Source organism: Orbicella faveolata, unplaced genomic scaffold (assembly GCF_042242905.1).
Source record: "Orbicella faveolata isolate gen_17 unplaced genomic scaffold, um_ofav_v1 contig_4, whole genome shotgun sequence".
Lineage (NCBI taxonomy): Eukaryota > Metazoa > Cnidaria > Anthozoa > Scleractinia > Merulinidae > Orbicella > Orbicella faveolata.
Genome location: NW_028301569.1, coordinates 8,102,789 through 8,120,501, shown reverse-complemented (window position 1 = coordinate 8,120,501; position 17,713 = coordinate 8,102,789). Strand labels below are relative to the sequence as shown.

The following is a 17,713-nucleotide window of genomic DNA, read 5'->3' as shown; positions in this document are numbered from 1 at the left end:
ATGATCGCCAAGGTCAACTAATGCTTCAAGTTTAAAAGATAAGCAATCAATACACACGCACAAGTTTTTCTTGATAAACTTGTCGAAAAGAAAAGTTTTTTTTTGCAGAATCATGCAATTTTAAAAGCTTTTATGGCGTGAGCTGAGCAGCACTTAACTTAACTCACTTAAGTCCTTGCTGAAAGAGGCAAAGTTTCTTTGTTCCAAATAGTCATTTAAACAACTAGCTAGTGAGAAATTCCGGCGAGAAGTTATAAAAACTATTCCGCATTCTCGAAGCGCTGGAAAATTACCTTCCGTTTCCGCGCGCTGTCGTGCGCGCTGTCGTGGTCTGAGTAACCTGGCCTTTTCATAAGACAATATGGCGGCATCAGCTCCACCAGCATATCACGACGTTGTTTCTTCAGACGAGGCGAGCTCGTTCAGAAATGCGGTACCAGCTACTCAAGTGGCGCTACATGTTTCTTGCAGGTAAAATTTCATTGAGATTTAATGCTTTTTTCCTTTGAATACAAAGAATAATGCCTTGACAGGCACGAAGCCTTGCACCCACTTTCAGTTGGAGTTTTCCGTTTCGTAAAGTCTTGTTGTTTTGTTAGGAATCTTGCAGATATGGACGTGTTCTCAAAATCTGATCCAAGTAAGTTTGTGGACATAGAAAATAGTGTATGGACGTAACAAGATATTGAATAAGAATTTGGATTGTGACTTGAGCGAATATTTTCTGCAGCTGATTAAGCTTAGCACGTAAACATTGTCTGATGTTTTACTTTTATGCTTGACTTCGTTCTTCGTTCTTCTTCTTAACTTCATTCTTGTTTCTTTTAACGTTCAAACTATACTTATAATCTAGAGACAAAGTGCAACGAGGATTTATAACTACATGTGCTTTGAAATTTTAACATTATGCATTTGAAAAGAGGCATGAAATGTTTATGGCAAAAGTGACTAATGATTTAAGACTTCTCTTGTTGTCCAGTTAGACATTTGGTACCAAAAATATTTAGCCTTCAGGTTCAAGTATTGTACAATTTAAGTTATTATTTTACAGTACAGATCCAGCAGGTAATTATTTCCAGTCTTAATATTTTCAATAGCAATGTTGAAGAAATGTAGTTAATAATTCAAGCAAAAACATGTGTTTGACCACAAGACTCCAGAAAGTTAAAACTTAATCGAAGGGTTTCATGCAAAAAGGGCTTATATCGCTTTTTGGGCCGATTTTAATTTTTTTAGGATCAAGCTGATTTTTGGCAGATTGACTTGTTTTGACATGAAAAGCATTGTTCCATAATTGTTTTTGTTGATTTGTGCTTCATTTTCAATAAATAACATATGCAAAAAACTCAGTTTTCTTTTTTAATTCAAGCAAAAACATGTGTTTGACCACAAGACTCCAGAAAGTTAAAAATTAATTGAAGGGTTTCATGCAAAAAGAGCATATATTGCTTTTTTGGTCGATTTTCATTTTTTTAGGACCAAGCTGATTTTTGGCAGACTGACTTGTTTTGACATGAAAAGCATCATTCCATAATTAATTTTGTTGATTTGCGCTTCATTTTCAAGAAATGAGGTATGCAAAAAACTCAGTTTTCCAAGGGCATCTTTTGGAGATCTTTTTGTTGAATGAAAAACAAAATAAGCCTTTTGTTTCGCTAAATGATGAAGTCACCGAAGCATGGCATTTGCTGCCAGTTGTTCAAACTGATACAAGTTTTATTATTCATATCATTATGTAATCCCTTACTGTTGCTTCCTTAGTGTAAGCAAATAAGGCACTGAACGGGCCGGATGCGAGTTTGTTTTGTCGTGACACTGGTTCGATACGAGGTTGATTTTTTTTCCGGTCTATATTTCTACTTCTTTCAAAAATAAAAACATCTATTTAACAAAAAACTGTGCTGATGAAGCTGCTAAGTTCGTGTTGCATCGAAATCCACCTTCAAAGGATTCGCTCTAAAAGATGCCGCTTAGAAAACTGAGTTTTTTGGCATATGTTATTTCTTGAAAATGAAGTGTAATAAACAATGAGGGAACAATGTGTTTCATGCTTTTCATGATTCACTGGGATTTGAATAAGAGGACCTATATTCTGTAGATCATTGGACAATAGTTTTACTTTTTATAGTTGGGAATTAGAGGGCCACATAGTTTTGGGGAGATATGAGAGGGAAAATGAAGGCAGGATATGGGATGGCAGGACTTCTAATGGTGTGATATGGGATAAAAATATTTTGGTGGGAGAGTGATTTGCGTATTTTGACGGATGGGATGTGGTATGTCTAGTTTTAAAATTGAAGGCGGAATGCAGGATGAAAAATGGAAAATCACATGTTACAGATGTTACATGGAGAACTGCCACTCTAACCAGGCAGGATTGAGATAAACATTCTGACTGGGGCAGGATGGCAGGATTGAGACAAAAATAGTGACGGGATGTGGGAAATGAAAAAACCTATGTTGGACCCTTGACTTAGGGGTAAACAAGGCAACCCTAAATTTACAGGGGTACAGTCTTTTGCGAGATTTATATATCAACAAGGGGAATGTTGTCAACTAGGAAGCTAGGGGTTATCTATTTGGGGACATTCTACAGGGACAATATCTAAGGGCTTATTATCCATGGGCAGGGGGGGGGGGGGGGTCTGTCTATAGGTGGTGTAACTGCCAGCTTTTTCCAAATCAGAGTCGTGGGATTTTTGCCCTGGGAGGGTTTGTATCTTTGAAGAAGACTCGATCACATCCAAAGATGTATGGACATTTCTGAGGACTTCCCGAAGACTTCCAAGAGCATTTTGAACATTTTCTGATCCCACTCTTAGAATTTGTTTTTATTAAACATAACATTGTTGCGAGACTTTTTCCTTGAAAATAATGGAGAATTACAGGAAATGTACCATCACTTCTACAGAATTTCCTTCTCTTCCACTGGTTTTAGTTTACATACATGTATTCTTTGAAAGTGTGTAATTTAGGGCTGTAAAAGCTCAAGTCTTTTAGCAAGACATGACATTTTGGTCCGTAGCTTTAATTAGGCGTGAGATTAAAATTTTTGACTCAACAGTGGGAGACTCATACCCAAGGCTTGTGAAGATTGAAACCCGCAGCGTGCATGCTTGATTTGAAAAAAAAACAAACAATTAAAATGATCAACAAGAGGCCGCAAATGACCTTTGGAATGCAGATAAGTTGACCCAGGAGAAACTTTACACTGCCCAAAAACATGACTGCAAACAAAAGGGGGTGTGTTCCTAATTACGTGCTTTGAAAAGGTCAAAACCACCAGGAAGGTATAAGGTGGGCGCATCTCAATGATTATTGACAACTTTGGTTAACTATAGGGACTATCTGCAGGGAAACGTTCCATGGGTTTTTAGTCTCTGTGTTTTTATTTCAGTGGTGGTTATGTACACTCAAGCAATGGGAAGTAAAGAATGGAGAGAGGTAAATACATGTATCCATCCACTTCTTATTTGCAAATTGATTTAAAACCCTTTTTGATATCCAGAAGTTAAATGGTGAAAAGACATAATCTCATGATACACCATACTGCCCAAGCAAATAAGTATCCTTTCTGGATCAAAAATTGTCTTGATTGTAAAATTTGAAACTATCGTGAACTATCTTGGTGGTTGGGTGCTGGGAATACTTGACTATTGCTACAGTAATTCTCCTTAACCTAGCCATGTTTTCTATCTCAGGCACACATGTTGTGTTACACTATTATTTAGAAAATACTAACATTAGATAAATGGTAGCTCTAGAAGAAAAGTGGAATGTTGTATGTAGTTGGAAACAAGGATATGAGTGTAAAAGCAAGATAACCACATTGAAGAAACACTGGAAATGTTTTAATTGCAATTGAAACAGGGACTTGAGAGTACTGTTTCTTATCCTCTGAGTGCTCTACAAGAGATCGTGTAAACAGTCGGAACTTCTTTCATATTTACTACTAGGGAAAGTGCTCACTTCAAATCATTTCTAATCTAGACTGAAAATATTCTACATCATAATATGGAGTTATGGAAATTTCTTCGGGGCTCAAAGTTTATTTTTGGCTTTGGGAGCACTTGTGCGACCAGGTGTAAATTTTACGCGCACTGCCGAAATTTTAGACGCAGAGTTAAACCTGTTAGGCGCACAGCTTCAAATACTTGGAGCACCTACTCCAAAAGAATACTTAAGGCTCCAAAAAGAGCGACTCAGGCTTCGTGTTGCAAACTGGGCCTATTCTAGTAGTATTGAACACAACAAAAATCATTCACCGTGATTTCTGACAAATATTAAATAGTAGTGTATGATGGGAACAGAAATCGAAACAACAAAGAAATGAGTGAAACACTGTGAATCACTGTGAATTGCCTTCCAAAGGGAATAGGTTGATGATCCAAAGATAAAAATGAGGCAGTTAGTTGTAATTATTTCCCTGCTCATCCTATTCAATTATTCCATATTCGGGGGGAAATTTACTGTGAATCACTGATCAACTTAAGCGGAGTGACACGATCCTAACTGCAGAAAATGTGTGATTCTCCCCAGAGCCTGCTACTTAAAAGGTCCTTCCAATTCTGCTGAATGGCGGGGTTGGTTCAGTGGCTTAGTGGTAAGGCATCTGACCGGTAACCAGGAGACCCGGGTTCGATTCCTGGCTGAACACATTTTCACTCATTTCTTTGTTTTTTTGATTTCTGTTCCCATTATACACTACTATTTAATATTTGTCAGAAATCACTGTGAATTGCCTTCCGAAGGGAATAGGTTGGTGATCCAAAGATAAAAATGAGGCAGTTAGTTGTAATTATTTCCCTGCTCATCCTATTCAATTATGTTTATATTTATATTTATCAATCGGAGTACGTTAACATGGTCAGGTGAGTAAGCACTAGAGAAGTTGCACTGTACTTTGACTTGTAAGGCACGGTGGTGCGACCATACATGATTTTTTAGGCGCACAGCCAGAAATCTAGTCGCAAATGCGACCAGTAGGTCGTTAACTTTGAACCCTGTTTCTTGAAAAATCCACTAGCTTTGGACAAATTCTAAGGAAAATCCACTAACTTTGGATGAATTCTAAGCTTGTAGTTAAATTACTCTAAGTATATAGGCATTCCACTGAATTCATTATTTAAAATTATGTAATTTTTTTTTAGTTTGGGCGAACAGAACACATCATGAACACACTAAATCCAGACTTTGTCAAGACGTTTGTCATCCACTATTTCTTTGAAGAAATGCAGAAGTTACGCTTTGAAGTGTAAGTTAAATTGTGGAAATCAAAAAGAATATTATTCCTTATTATTAAGTTTGAAATTTGGAATGTGCATTTATGTTTATATACACATGTAGTCTAATTATTATCGCATTTTGATTGGCTCTTGGTTATGATCTGTTGGAGGACATCGGTATAGGTGATGTCATAAACACTTTTTTTGTTTCTTCATTTTATACAACAGATAGATTTCATGTTGCCATGCATCTGTTCCTTATCAGTATAAATCTACTAGCGTTCTATCATGAATGCTTTGCTGATTGGCTACGCTACTCATTATCTGTACTATGGTAGATAGTGAGTACCCTAGCAGTGTGTGCTGGTTAATGAACTGGTGGCCACTTCTTTGTGTTTTCGAAGTGTCTGTGAAGAGGATTTCTAAAGATAAAGTTTTGAATGACTAATAAATTTATATTAAAACAATTACATTATTCCCTCTTGATTTCTATGTGTGGTAGTTGACTCGGGCTGCCCCTTGTAACTATCACAATAGAAATCTCGAGCTCATATTCTTATATTTTAATAGATCACAGAAGACATCAAAATGTGGTCACGACATCAGTGACACACACGGCAAACAGCTCATGTGCCACTTTTTTGTTCTTACCACATTTTGACGTCATCTGTGTTGTATTATTTAAAAAATGCACAGCATCATGGAATCTAGCTTTATCTGTATTTTATCTTCAATTTAACCAATTTTGTTAAATTGAAGATAAAATACAGATAAAGCTGAGTTTGACTGTAAGGATAACTCTTGAGCTCTTCAGTAGCACTGCTCATTTTGTTACAGGTCTGTCAGAGGCTTAACAGGAGTTACAAACATTTTGTAATCAATAATAAAATTTTAACTTTAACCAGGTTTGCTTTTATGTTTTTGCAGGTATGATATAGATAAAAATTCTCCCAAGCTCTCAGACCATGTAAGTAAACAATCAGTTAGAACTTTTAAACCTTTAAGAAAAAATGAATTATCCTTGCATTGATCCTGCAGTGATTGACACCCAATTTCTTCCCACCATTATCACTGCACTATCAACCATAGAGAGCATGAGAATTAATTACTAAATGATCACCAAAGGAAATTCATCTTGGCAATATGCTCTTGAATATGCAAATTCTCTCAACAAGCACTATACAAAGTGTATAGAGACCAGTAATGAGAATACAGTCAAACCTCCACTAACAGCCATCTCCCTACAACAGCCACTCAGGGGTTTCATTAGAAGCTGGCAACCGGCGAAAATCGCTGCCTACTTTGTCAGAATTTACCTCTTACCGCCGCCTACTTTGTCTGTATTATCACCCAAATTATTAAAAAAATCATCAGTTTGCCGTCTACTTTGGTTAGCTTAGACGGCTATTTCAAAACTTATTGAAAACCCTGGCCACTTTTTTTTCTGTCCTGGCGGACTGTGAGGTCCATACATTTACTCTAACTTTAATTAACCTCTCCAAAATGGCCACCTCTCCACAAGGGCAATGGCCAATAAAGTGCATCCTAACTGCCAGTAGAGTTTGAAACTAACTAAAGATGATTTACTGTCCATACAGTCATGTAGTTGTTACTACAATTAGCCTCAGACATCTCTCTTTACATGATTAGTTTATCCTCTGTGGGAGTTATAACAAAGATCTCATCCTAGGAATATCATATTGTAACTGATAAAAGTAACTCTAAAATGACTTTTGCAGTCTCTCACTTTGGCTACAGTGTAACTTCTCTGTGCAAGAAACACCCAGTAGGAAACATGATTGAATCCTATCTACATTTCCATCCATCTCACAGAGAATTAAGAGTGATTGTTACTCTGCAATGCAAGGAAACACCAACTGAGATCACTGTCATTGTCATCATCACCATCACTGCCCTTCGTGTCACTAGCGTCTTAAAACCGCGGTCAAGATCTCACAGCATTGTTCTTTGCACCAGTAGGCTGTGCATAGTCTTGCCAAGTTTTCACATTTTTAAAAAGGTTTCTGTATGCCAGTTTACTTGTAAATAATAGTTTAAAATCTTCTAATTCTCCTTTTTCAAGGATTTTATTGGAGCTGTTGAGTGCACATTGGGATCAATTGTTGGAGAGTTTGGTGGAAAGCTTCAAAAACCCTTGATGTAAGTTTGCTCATTCACCATTTTTGGTTTTTCAAATTCCTCTGTTTGTCCAGGCAGAAATGTTATTAAATACTTTCCTGGTAGTCATGTCTTGAATCAAAACTGAAGAAAAGACTTAGAAGGAAGTCACAGTGTATGATTTACATATCTTTCGTATGGAACTTTAGATTTGAGTTTGAGTATGAAACTGCAAACAAGAACAACTTTTAAGTTCTAGTTTGCAGGCTTCACATAATCACATCACAAACCAAACTCATCCCATGAGCTACCTAAAACCAACTTGAAGATCGAGGGCTCTGAAAATGTCGATAGTGTGGAATTTGAAAATCATAGTTCTACTCAATCTTGTACCAATCTAAAGGTCCCTAGTGTGCTTGTACTCTAGATCAAGTTGCTTAAGTTTTAATTAGCATTTGCTGGTTTCACTGTATGTGCCCCTCCTCTTTGACAAATTGTTACTATAAGGAAACTTGACAAAGTGACTAAATTTAAGAATTATTGCAGTTTTTAAAAAAACTACATTCTCTAGGATCATTATAATTTTTTATGGCATGAATATTTTTTCACTCTAGAAATTCAAAGCTTAAGAAGCCTGGAATGATAATTGGTATGTTAACTATTGTTTGGATTGTTTCGTTAATCAGGGTATAGTAGTTGTCATTTGCATCAAAACATGATCAGGTCACAGAAAAACATGACCTTTGTGAAATGAGTACTGTATGTCTATTCATACTTACAGTAGGAGCAAATGACAGCAATTTTAAATGCTTGCATTCCCTAGTGTAGTAAGTGCTGTCAAGTACCACATACATGTATTTGGTACGTTGCTGCAAATATGGCTATTAAATGACTTCCTTACAGCTTTTACCACAGGACGTTAGGGAGTTTAAGAAAACCATGATGGCCACGTCAATGGGAACATCGCTAAACAGAAGATTTAATGAGCAATACAATGGCTGTGCACATGCATTATAATTCTTGGTACATTTCTTCGCCGTCCTCTGCAAAACAACAACATGAAATGACCAAATTCTGCATTGTCTGGAGAACGTGACCCACAACAGCAAATTTGTGTAATTCCTATTTCAAATTTATCACTGTGTTCCAGACTTAGGTTTGAGATAGTTTTATAGTGATATACAAGGTAAATCACTTTACAGTACCACGAGATTTGTAGGTAAAATATGAATTCATTTTTTAATCAACATTTTCCTCTGTGTCGCCGTTGCGAGTACTTAAACTCCCTAATGTGATCTTGAGGCCGACATGTAACCAAATATGCCACTTCCCCTCTTGTTATGAGGGCTGTGAAGTGGCCTAATGGTTAGTGCACTGGACTACCAATGGAGTAGTTCCAGTTTGAGGAATGGCTAGGGTTTTGTAAATATATGTTTGGGCAAAACTTTACTTTCGCTGTGAGTGCCTCTCTCCACCCAGGTGGATAAATAGGTACTGGCAAACAGAATTCTGTGGGGAAAGGGGTAACCTGACCTGCTATGAATCCCATCTAAGGGAGTAGAAATGCTCTCCTACTGCTAGTAAGCTGCTCCATTGAAACTGAAGATCAGCATTGACCCAAATGGGCCACTATGCTCAAATCCAGACTGTAACTTGTTTTTAATTACTTCTTACTCATTGCCTGGGATAGATACACACAAGCATCACTTTTGTTTTTGTTTTCACAGTGACTGCTGAAGAACTCAGTGATTGCAAAGTAAGTTACGTTTGATTGATTTTATTTTCCCAGTCAAACCTTGCTTTATAAGCCAAGGCAAGTTCCATTGATCATAACTTGAGAACAATCTTATTCCATCTATAGGATGTGGTAATACTTCAATTTAAAGGCCACAAGCTTGACAAGAAAGACTTCTTTGGAAAGTCAGATCCTTTCTTAGTGTTCTACAGATGTAATGAAGATAACAGGTTGGTTAATAGAAACTACTAGATAAAGAAACTGGGACAGCTACTGTTCAGTGCAATTTTTCACAAACTTGGATAATCGGTTTTACAGAAACTGTCCTGGATTGTTGTTATGACAGAAAAGGTGTATGGTCTGAGGCACTTCACTATGATTTCTGGGTGGGGTATAAGAGGACAGGAACCTGGGGAGAATAAATTGGTGATGGGAGGGGACCAGAGGAAGGGGAAGAAAGGGAAGAAAGCAGAATTGTTGAATGAACTGGGAGAAATAGAGGAAAAAATAGCAGAAAGGCATTGATAATGAATAGATTGCAAAACAAAAAGCACAAGACGGCAGGAGTCATTGATATAAATAAGGGAGGGGTATGGTATTGTTGGAAGCAGAAAATTCAGACCTCTTTTCTTCTCCCCCCTCACAACAAAAAAACTCAGTCTATAACATGTGATTTGGTCCTTAGGACAAGACATTGCATGGTAATTAAACAAATTGGACACCACATCTACGTATCTAACGTTAAATTATAAGAAAAGCACCCTTTCAATTTTTTTTCTGTTATTTCCAGTGATACTGCAGTTCACAGAACAGAAGTTATCAAAAACACGTTGAATCCAACTTGGAAGCCATTTACTGTACATGCCAGGGCACTTTGTAATGGAGATTATGATCGGTAAGTACCATACATAATGATTTTTATTGTGTAACAATAATTAAACATACGTTACTGAATGAACTGAATGCAAATGTTTTAAAGCTTTTACTGGGATAAGCAGGTTTGGCTGACAAAAAAAAACGTGTTTTATGGTAAAGGCTATTTTTTTCGAATTCCACTTGTTGCCTTCCTCGTCTACTTTAGGTGTGGTCGCCTCATAGTTAGTGCACTTGATTCCAGATTGAATGGTCCATGTTTGAAACCATGATCAGGGACAGCGTGTTGTGTTCTTTTACTCTCACAATGCCCCTCACCACCCATGTGTGAATGGACTGGCAAATTTAATGTTGGGGGTAACCCTGGGATGGACTAGCATCCCATCCAGGGAGGAGTAGAAATATTCCTAGTCGCTTCATGCTACAGAAACCAGAGATAAGCGTCAGCCTGATGGGCCACTTTAATTGGCTGGTTAATTACATTAACAGACTTTACCTTTACCTTGCTCATCTTTACTTCTTGTATCAAATTCATGCCCATGACTTTTCTCATCCATGGTTATTGAACTCTGTAGATGGCATCATCTTGAAGTTGTAAATTAAAGTGTTTAATGCTCGTTTTGAGAATTTGTTTTTACTTTTGTTCTGTAAGTTGATGCATTCATGTTGTGTAATTCCTCAGGTCCATCAGAGTGGAATGTTACGACTGGGACAGAGATGGGGGGTGAGCTGATTCCTTTTAAAACACATTTTTGAGCAACAATAAGATTTTTGACTCCTTACAAAGACATTAGCAAATATCATTGTGAAATTATATCCTAATTTGCTGAGATTTCTATGATACTTAATTTTACTTTACCTAAAATAAATAATATTTCTGGTATCATATTAAGTCTTGTTTATTTTGAAACTCACTCCTTGCACTGGGGAGTGAAAAGCTTCTATGAGTGACAATATTGTGGGTTCTCTGCAATCAGCTGTTGCACTCCAGGATAAAACCCTTATTTTGATGAAGGAAAGACTGTCTTATCAGTTACCAAGGTGTTTCTTGATTGATAAATTTGTTGTTTCAGGCATGACTTGATTGGAATATTTTCCACAACCATCAATGAGCTAAACTCAACTCGTGGAATGACATTTGAGGTTAGCAACTGATTGCAGTGCTTTAATGTGTGAAGAACAGTCTCTAACATAAAAAAATTGTGCACCATTCATTTGATTACCATCAATGGAAACGTATCTGTTGTGTGAACAATTTGTTTGAAGTGTTCCTAGTTATATTATTCTAAATGCTTTTTGAATTTCTTGAGTAGAACTTTGTTGATAAAAAAGGGAATTTATTTTTGAACTCGTATGGACTTTTAAACTAAAAAGTCTGGTACTTTTTTTATCATATGAGCTGAGCACTTTTCACTTTTTGTTCATAGGCCATAAATCCGAAGAAACAGGCGAAGAAGAAAGGATACAAAAACTCAGGCACGGTCAGTGTTTAGACTGTAATACTGTCACCAATAACAACAACAACAATAACAAAAACCAATAACAATTACTAAAACAAATGCATGTTGTCATAGTTTAAAATTCGAACACACACCATTTCCAGAACACGTAAGAAACACGCAAGATTGATGTCGTGAAATTTTATTTTGGTGTTTATATTACTGAACCTGAATTTGTTGATATGTAGCTCTATGGAGCGCCAGTGGTCAAACATTAGGGCACTCAAAAGGCTAGAGACTTCTGTAACATAGTATGCGTCTGCTCTACAGAATGACTTTTTGCTGAACCTGTAAATTTGTCTTTGTTGTTTCAGATTTCCCTTATGCAATGTAGACTGGAGCAGCAGTCTTCATTCTTAGATTTCATTAGGGGAGGGTAAGATGTCCTTTTTAACTTAACTAGACGTTCAGCGAGTTTGTTTTTGCAGTGTTTTAGTTGTTCTTGGCACTGCTACAGTTTCCTAGGAGAGCTGCCTGTCTGCTAAACTACTAATTAAAGTACTGAAAAGGTGTTAACTTTAATACTGGTTTAATTAATACCTTATTGGTCTGGCTGAGGTGGCTGGGGTGGGGAGAAAGCTGTATCCATTGGGTGAAGCATGGGGTATGGGGTATATAAACGGTAACTATGTTACTCCTGTGTCTATTGCAAAGATATATGTTTGTTTTAGAAAACGATATCGCCACTTTTTCCATAACTTTTGTTCTGATTTTGAGTTATTTAAATCTGTTTTTTTTTTCCAGAACTCAGATAAACTTTACAGTAGCCATTGACTTCACAGCTTCAAATGGTAATTAGATTATTGTTTTATTCCCAACTGTGACAAACATATTTTTTTGTCCTTACTATATATCAATAAAATCATCAACTCATATGCATTCATACACAATCTGAGAACTAACACATAAAGAAATCTCTAACAAGGCAGTCAGTACCTTAGAGTGTTTTCACTCACGTAGCCCACACCTGTGTTTTCACTCATGTAGCCAACACCTGTGTAAATTTATTGGAACAAGAGGAATTGTTCGCATAAGAAAAGAGTTCAACTCTTTTCTTGGTACTCCAGCATGGCTTGCGTTTTATTGTCCTGTAGCACCAATATGGCTGCCATGACATCATGTGAAAACACTCTATAGAGTGTACAGTGATATTCATAGTTTTTGCACACTGTCACACACAACAGAGACACACAAGTTGTAATGGTCACTTTTTTTCTATTTATCATTGGCAATACTGCATCTTGTGCATTTGACTTAAACTTCTTTTGTTTCAAGGTGACCCAAGAAATGCCAACTCATTACATTATATCAACCCCTATGAGCAGAATCAATATGTAAAAGCCCTGACAGCTGTTGGTAGAATTTGTCAGGATTATGACACGTGAGTTCTGCCTCATTCAGAATCTCAGCATATAGTAGGAAAAACTATACGTGTTATAGCAATCATATCTATAGTAGCACAGGCCTTTCTGCGTCTTGCAGACCTATAATAGTTCCCAATATAAAAAGTCTGCAATACAACTCCACAGCCTTAAGGGCTGACTTTCGCTAACAATGAAATCGGCATCAGAGTTGGAGTCGTAAGAACACTTATGACCAAGTGAAAATCAAAAATTGGAGTCATAAGCTCATATGAATTGTAGCCGGAAGAATCAGAACTTTCCATAATTTCCTTTGGAGTACACTCATGACTCTGTTGCTTATGATATGGTGAAAACTAGGACAAACCAAACCAGTTTTGCCTCGTGATTGGTTTATTACAATGCAGATTCTGCTTCTGCTTCCGACTCCAACGGTCTGGTTTTCACTAGATCATAAGCAATGAAGTAAATAAGCAGAATTGGTATTCTACTTTGGCTGGTTTGATTGGTCATTTCCCTTTGCACTTCTTATTACGCCTCTGAATATGTCCCTAGGGAAAACATACACAGTACCTTATGTAAACATAAAGATTATGTCTTCTGCACACATTACAGTCCCATGATTTTAAAGGCTGCGATGATCTTTTCCCTACTGAAAACCAAAACTGACTGGAGATTTTGCTCATCCCAAATTAAATATTAATTTTTTCCTTAATTTACCTTGTGTTGTGTTATTTAGGGATAAGCTGTTTCCAGCATTTGGTTTTGGTGCTCGTCTGCCTCCAAACTGGCAGATTTCACACGAATTTCCCTTGGTGAGTGGCAAATGTTCCTCGCCTTTGTTTGCGTATTAAAGTCATAGATCTCTTGTGATGTTCAAGTTACATGTATGTTTCTTAGAAAGCGTCTCATTTTCATGTGGATGTTGTTTATTACCGATGAAAGTTAGTCAAGAGTATTGTAACCAAAAGGTTAAGGACAGTAGAATCTTTATTTTTCAACAACATGGCTTAAATTTCCATTGTTAATTTTTTTAGAATGGTAATCCTCACAATCCAATGTGTGAAGGAATAGATGGTGTTACAGCAGCTTATTATCACAGTATACAGAGAGTGCAGCTCTATGGTAATGAACCATGTCCATCAATCTGTAGGGTCCTTCCTGTCCTTAAAAAATTAAAAATTCTTTCAGGCCTTTCAATTAACTTTGTAAATCTATTGGGTCATGTTTAGTTCATGGTTACTTAATATATAGAGGAGTAACTATAATTGGAAAAAAGTATGAAAGGTTGAATTGTTTTGTGTTCAATTAATGGCTATCATTTGACATTATTTTATTCATTGCAAGTCAGTATTTTCTTAACATTTCAATGCATGCACACATTTTTCTGTAATGCAAATAGATTCATAGAAGAAATAAATTACCACTGGGTTGCATCGTTTAAATTTTACATTTTTTTATTCAACCTGTCTTTTGATCAAAGTTGTTATAAATAGGAATCTCTTGGCCAGGATAAATAACTTCAGGCTTGCAATTCTCAAATCTACTTGCTCATGTGATGTACTGTTTGGCATCTCCTTGCAACTGAAAATATAAGTCACCAGGCTTGTAACTTTGTAAACCTACTTGCCCATGTTTACCAACACACTTTAGATGTATTAGCTGGTTCACATTTACAACTGAACTGAATTTTATGGAACAAGGGAAGGATAGATATCTCTTGACCGGTATCAAAAATCACTTGGGCTAGTGACTTTGTAAATATCCTGGCTAGTCCACAATTACCAATTGAACTGATGTTGCAGGTCAAATCTAAGTCAAATGTAAAACAATAATTGAAGTCTCATTTTGGTAACAGCAGCTACAAGTAATAATTATTGTTAGAAATGATCGGTAAATGATGTATTTTTTGTAGGTCCCACAAACTTTGCACCCATAATAAATCAAATCACAAGGTAGGCTTTCCTTTTTTTCTGTATACACCCTGTACATACACTCCACTTGAAAGTCTTTTGCAACTGTTTTGCGTGTCACAGACATTTTTATTATTCCAATGTGCCTTTTGAAGCTTGAGAGCAGAGTAAACACACAACATATACTAAACTTCAAGACTATTGGAATGATTACAGAGAAAGAATTTCCTCTTTTCCTTTTTTTTTTTTTACTTAAACACATCTGTTATTGTTTTCCGCAGAAGCACCTAGGCTTGTCAAGGGGAATTACAATATTACAATTTTTACTTCATCTATTCAGGCTCACGTACAAACACACACACAAATAACACACACAAATTGCACTGAAAACAATGAGGTAATTAAGCTTCTTGATTATCCAGCGGGAAGCTTGCCTTAATTTCTGTCATCACTTAAAGGACTTGAATAATGACACAGGACTGGTGTCATTTTTAAAATAATGTGTATTAGCCACTCAGCTGTGTTCTATTGGAAATTTGTGACTCTGATTGGTTCTCTCTTTATTTTCTATTCGCTGATAGACAATGTTTGCGCACAGGCTGCTCTTGAAACTGGAAATTGTTCTTAAATTTAAGCTTAAAAATACACACCCTCGTTTCCTATGAGCGATAGTCTTCTCAACTACACCTCATTGACTATACACTCATACTGTAAATGTAGCAACTTGGGTTTGTAGTTTTGTTGTTCATGACTAAATTGCAGTAAATTTGATACATTGTTTGTTAACATTTTATTAATAGGATAGCAACTGCATCACACAGAGAAAAACCTGGAGAAGAGTAAGTGCACTAAACCCTGATATCAGCAAATGAATTCTCCTAGCTTGTCTCTTTAAAATTCTTACTGGTTGGGAAAATGTAATGATGCCTGGAGCCTTTTAGCCCTAATCTCAATGTTATGTACAATTTGTACACTGTACCTTAAAGTTACATTTCTTATGAAGTGTTTTGCACCAGGCACACTTTTTAGAGCAGGTACAGAAGGTGTTTTGTCTGTGTTGCTCTCTAATCTGTTCTGTTCCTTTTCAGATATTTCGTGCTACTCATGTTAACTGATGGAATCATTTCTGACATGGCACAGACAAAAGAGGCTATTGTTACAGTAAGACTTAAAAACATTATAATACATGTGTACCTGTATGTTCATTGTTATCTTGGATCCAAGGTTAAGGCAAAGGCCAAAGCAAAGAAGCAGCTGCTATTTAGTGTAGCCAATAAGAGAACAGCATTTGTGATAGAACGAAAGTAGATTTATACTAAAGTTTTATTAGTATAAATCTACTAGCGTTCTATCATGAATGCCATCCTCTGATTGGCTATGCTACTCGCGTTCTATTCTGAGATAGTTAGTAGCGTAGCAGCGTGCGCTGGGGGCCGCTTCTTTGTGTTTTTGAAGTGTCTGTGAAGAAGATTTAGGTGAAAGTTTTGAACAACTAGTAGATTTATACTAACACAATTAGATTATTCGCTCCCAATTTCTATGCGTGATAGTTGACTCTGGCTGCACCCTCGTCAACTATCGCGCGATAGAAATCTCGAGTTCATAATCTAATTGTTGAATAGTGTACCGCACCATTCATAATGGTGCGATGTACTGTTAAACCCTAGGTCTAAGCTTGAGGATAAATTTAGTGGACGCTTCTTTCCTTGATTTGGGTTCACAACTTTCTTTAAGGTGAGGTTATTTTCTTCTCCTATTTATAGGCAGCTTCTCTCCCCATCTCTATTATTATTGTTGGTGTGGGACCGGCAGAATTTGATGGTAGGTTTGTTTATGGTAGTTTTTTTGTGAAGTGAAATAATAGTGGTATCATTCTTATGCAACTTGAACATCATGATGGTACTTATATGTAATTGCACTTGAGCTATTAATTTGTTTATTTTCACTAAAAACACATCATTCACAGATTTTGTTTGATTTTCATCAACAACTTGCAAAATTTACAATCATGTACATGTAGAATCAACTATTACAAAGTCTAAGTTTATTTTCTACTCCTCTGGCAACTTGCCACCCATATTACATTGCATTTAGTGTAATTTCATTAGTTATTACGATTCTCCTATCTGCCAGGATTTGGTTTCACCTAAGTTAATCGTAAGGTTATCTTAGATTAGAAGTCAACCAAGGTTTCCATCGTCTCCTGTAAATACACTTCCCTCTTTTGCTATATTGTGGATTGCATGTAAGCTTGAACACGTCATAAAAAACATGATCTAATTGACTATCATATGTTGCATAATTGATCATCAGCATATGACGTTTGGCAAAGTAGAATGCAAACTTGTGCACCCAAAGCACAACAAAGTTGGTCCTGTATTATCAAATTGTTTTCAAGAAATGATTATGAATGAAACATCAAATCAGTCAATCAACCTTGATGTAATATATCAAACACGAGAGACAGTGTTTTATTGGGATATCCAAATTCCGAGAAGATAGTTGAAAGTATGACGTGCAGCAGAGTATTTTGATGAAATTTGAGGTGTTTCGATAGCTGAGGAAACACTGTCCCGAGTGTTTGATATATCTTCTCAATTGAAACAAAAATTAAGTAGTAAACGGAGAAGTAAAATTGTGAAAATCTATGCTAAATATTAAGACAGGGTTGTGATTTTCTTTGTTTTAACTTGATGAATTATTAATGAGTTTGAGAAGTGTACTTAGACTGTTTCAAGGTTGGCATATTTTCAGACAATATTTGGTACCCTTAATTTATTGTTCTTTTTCGTTTTTAATGACAGCCATGGAAGAACTTGATGGTGACACAGTCCGTTTGTCGTCACGTGGGAGATATGCAGAGAGAGACATAGTACAGGTAAAAAAGCCATCAGTTTGAATGTTAGTTGCTTGTTAATATCATAAAAAATTACTGTAGACCTGCACATCTTTTGTTTTGAGAAGGATAAAGCTGTGGTAATAAAATACA

The 17,713-nt window shown here is 36.4% G+C and overlaps 1 protein-coding gene across 3 annotated transcripts in view; it reads left to right on the top strand.

Moving 5' to 3' along the window:
- Positions 1 to 168: 168 nt before the first annotated feature.
- Positions 169 to 17,713, top strand: part of LOC110061700 (copine-8-like) — a 22,911-nt gene continuing 5,366 nt past the window's right edge. For 2 of the 3 annotated variants that reach the window (XM_089276236.1, XM_089276237.1), the window contains exons 1-23: positions 169 to 471; positions 600 to 640; positions 3,398 to 3,444; positions 5,151 to 5,254; positions 6,153 to 6,192; positions 7,309 to 7,385; positions 7,958 to 7,992; positions 9,071 to 9,099; positions 9,205 to 9,308; positions 9,869 to 9,973; positions 10,634 to 10,675; positions 11,025 to 11,094; positions 11,379 to 11,432; positions 11,765 to 11,826; positions 12,195 to 12,241; positions 12,726 to 12,831; positions 13,551 to 13,626; positions 13,849 to 13,936; positions 14,727 to 14,766; positions 15,525 to 15,563; positions 15,813 to 15,885; positions 16,488 to 16,545; positions 17,529 to 17,602. In XM_089276236.1, the coding sequence (XP_089132362.1) occupies positions 362 to 471; positions 600 to 640; positions 3,398 to 3,444; positions 5,151 to 5,254; positions 6,153 to 6,192; positions 7,309 to 7,385; positions 7,958 to 7,992; positions 9,071 to 9,099; positions 9,205 to 9,308; positions 9,869 to 9,973; positions 10,634 to 10,675; positions 11,025 to 11,094; positions 11,379 to 11,432; positions 11,765 to 11,826; positions 12,195 to 12,241; positions 12,726 to 12,831; positions 13,551 to 13,626; positions 13,849 to 13,936; positions 14,727 to 14,766; positions 15,525 to 15,563; positions 15,813 to 15,885; positions 16,488 to 16,545; positions 17,529 to 17,602 (1,521 nt within the window). In that variant the 5' untranslated portion in view covers positions 169 to 361. The remainder of the gene's footprint in view (positions 472 to 599; positions 641 to 3,397; positions 3,445 to 5,150; positions 5,255 to 6,152; positions 6,193 to 7,308; positions 7,386 to 7,957; positions 7,993 to 9,070; positions 9,100 to 9,204; positions 9,309 to 9,868; positions 9,974 to 10,633; positions 10,676 to 11,024; positions 11,095 to 11,378; positions 11,433 to 11,764; positions 11,827 to 12,194; positions 12,242 to 12,725; positions 12,832 to 13,550; positions 13,627 to 13,848; positions 13,937 to 14,726; positions 14,767 to 15,524; positions 15,564 to 15,812; positions 15,886 to 16,487; positions 16,546 to 17,528; positions 17,603 to 17,713) is intronic. The other variant, XM_089276238.1, reaches the window with a different exon arrangement.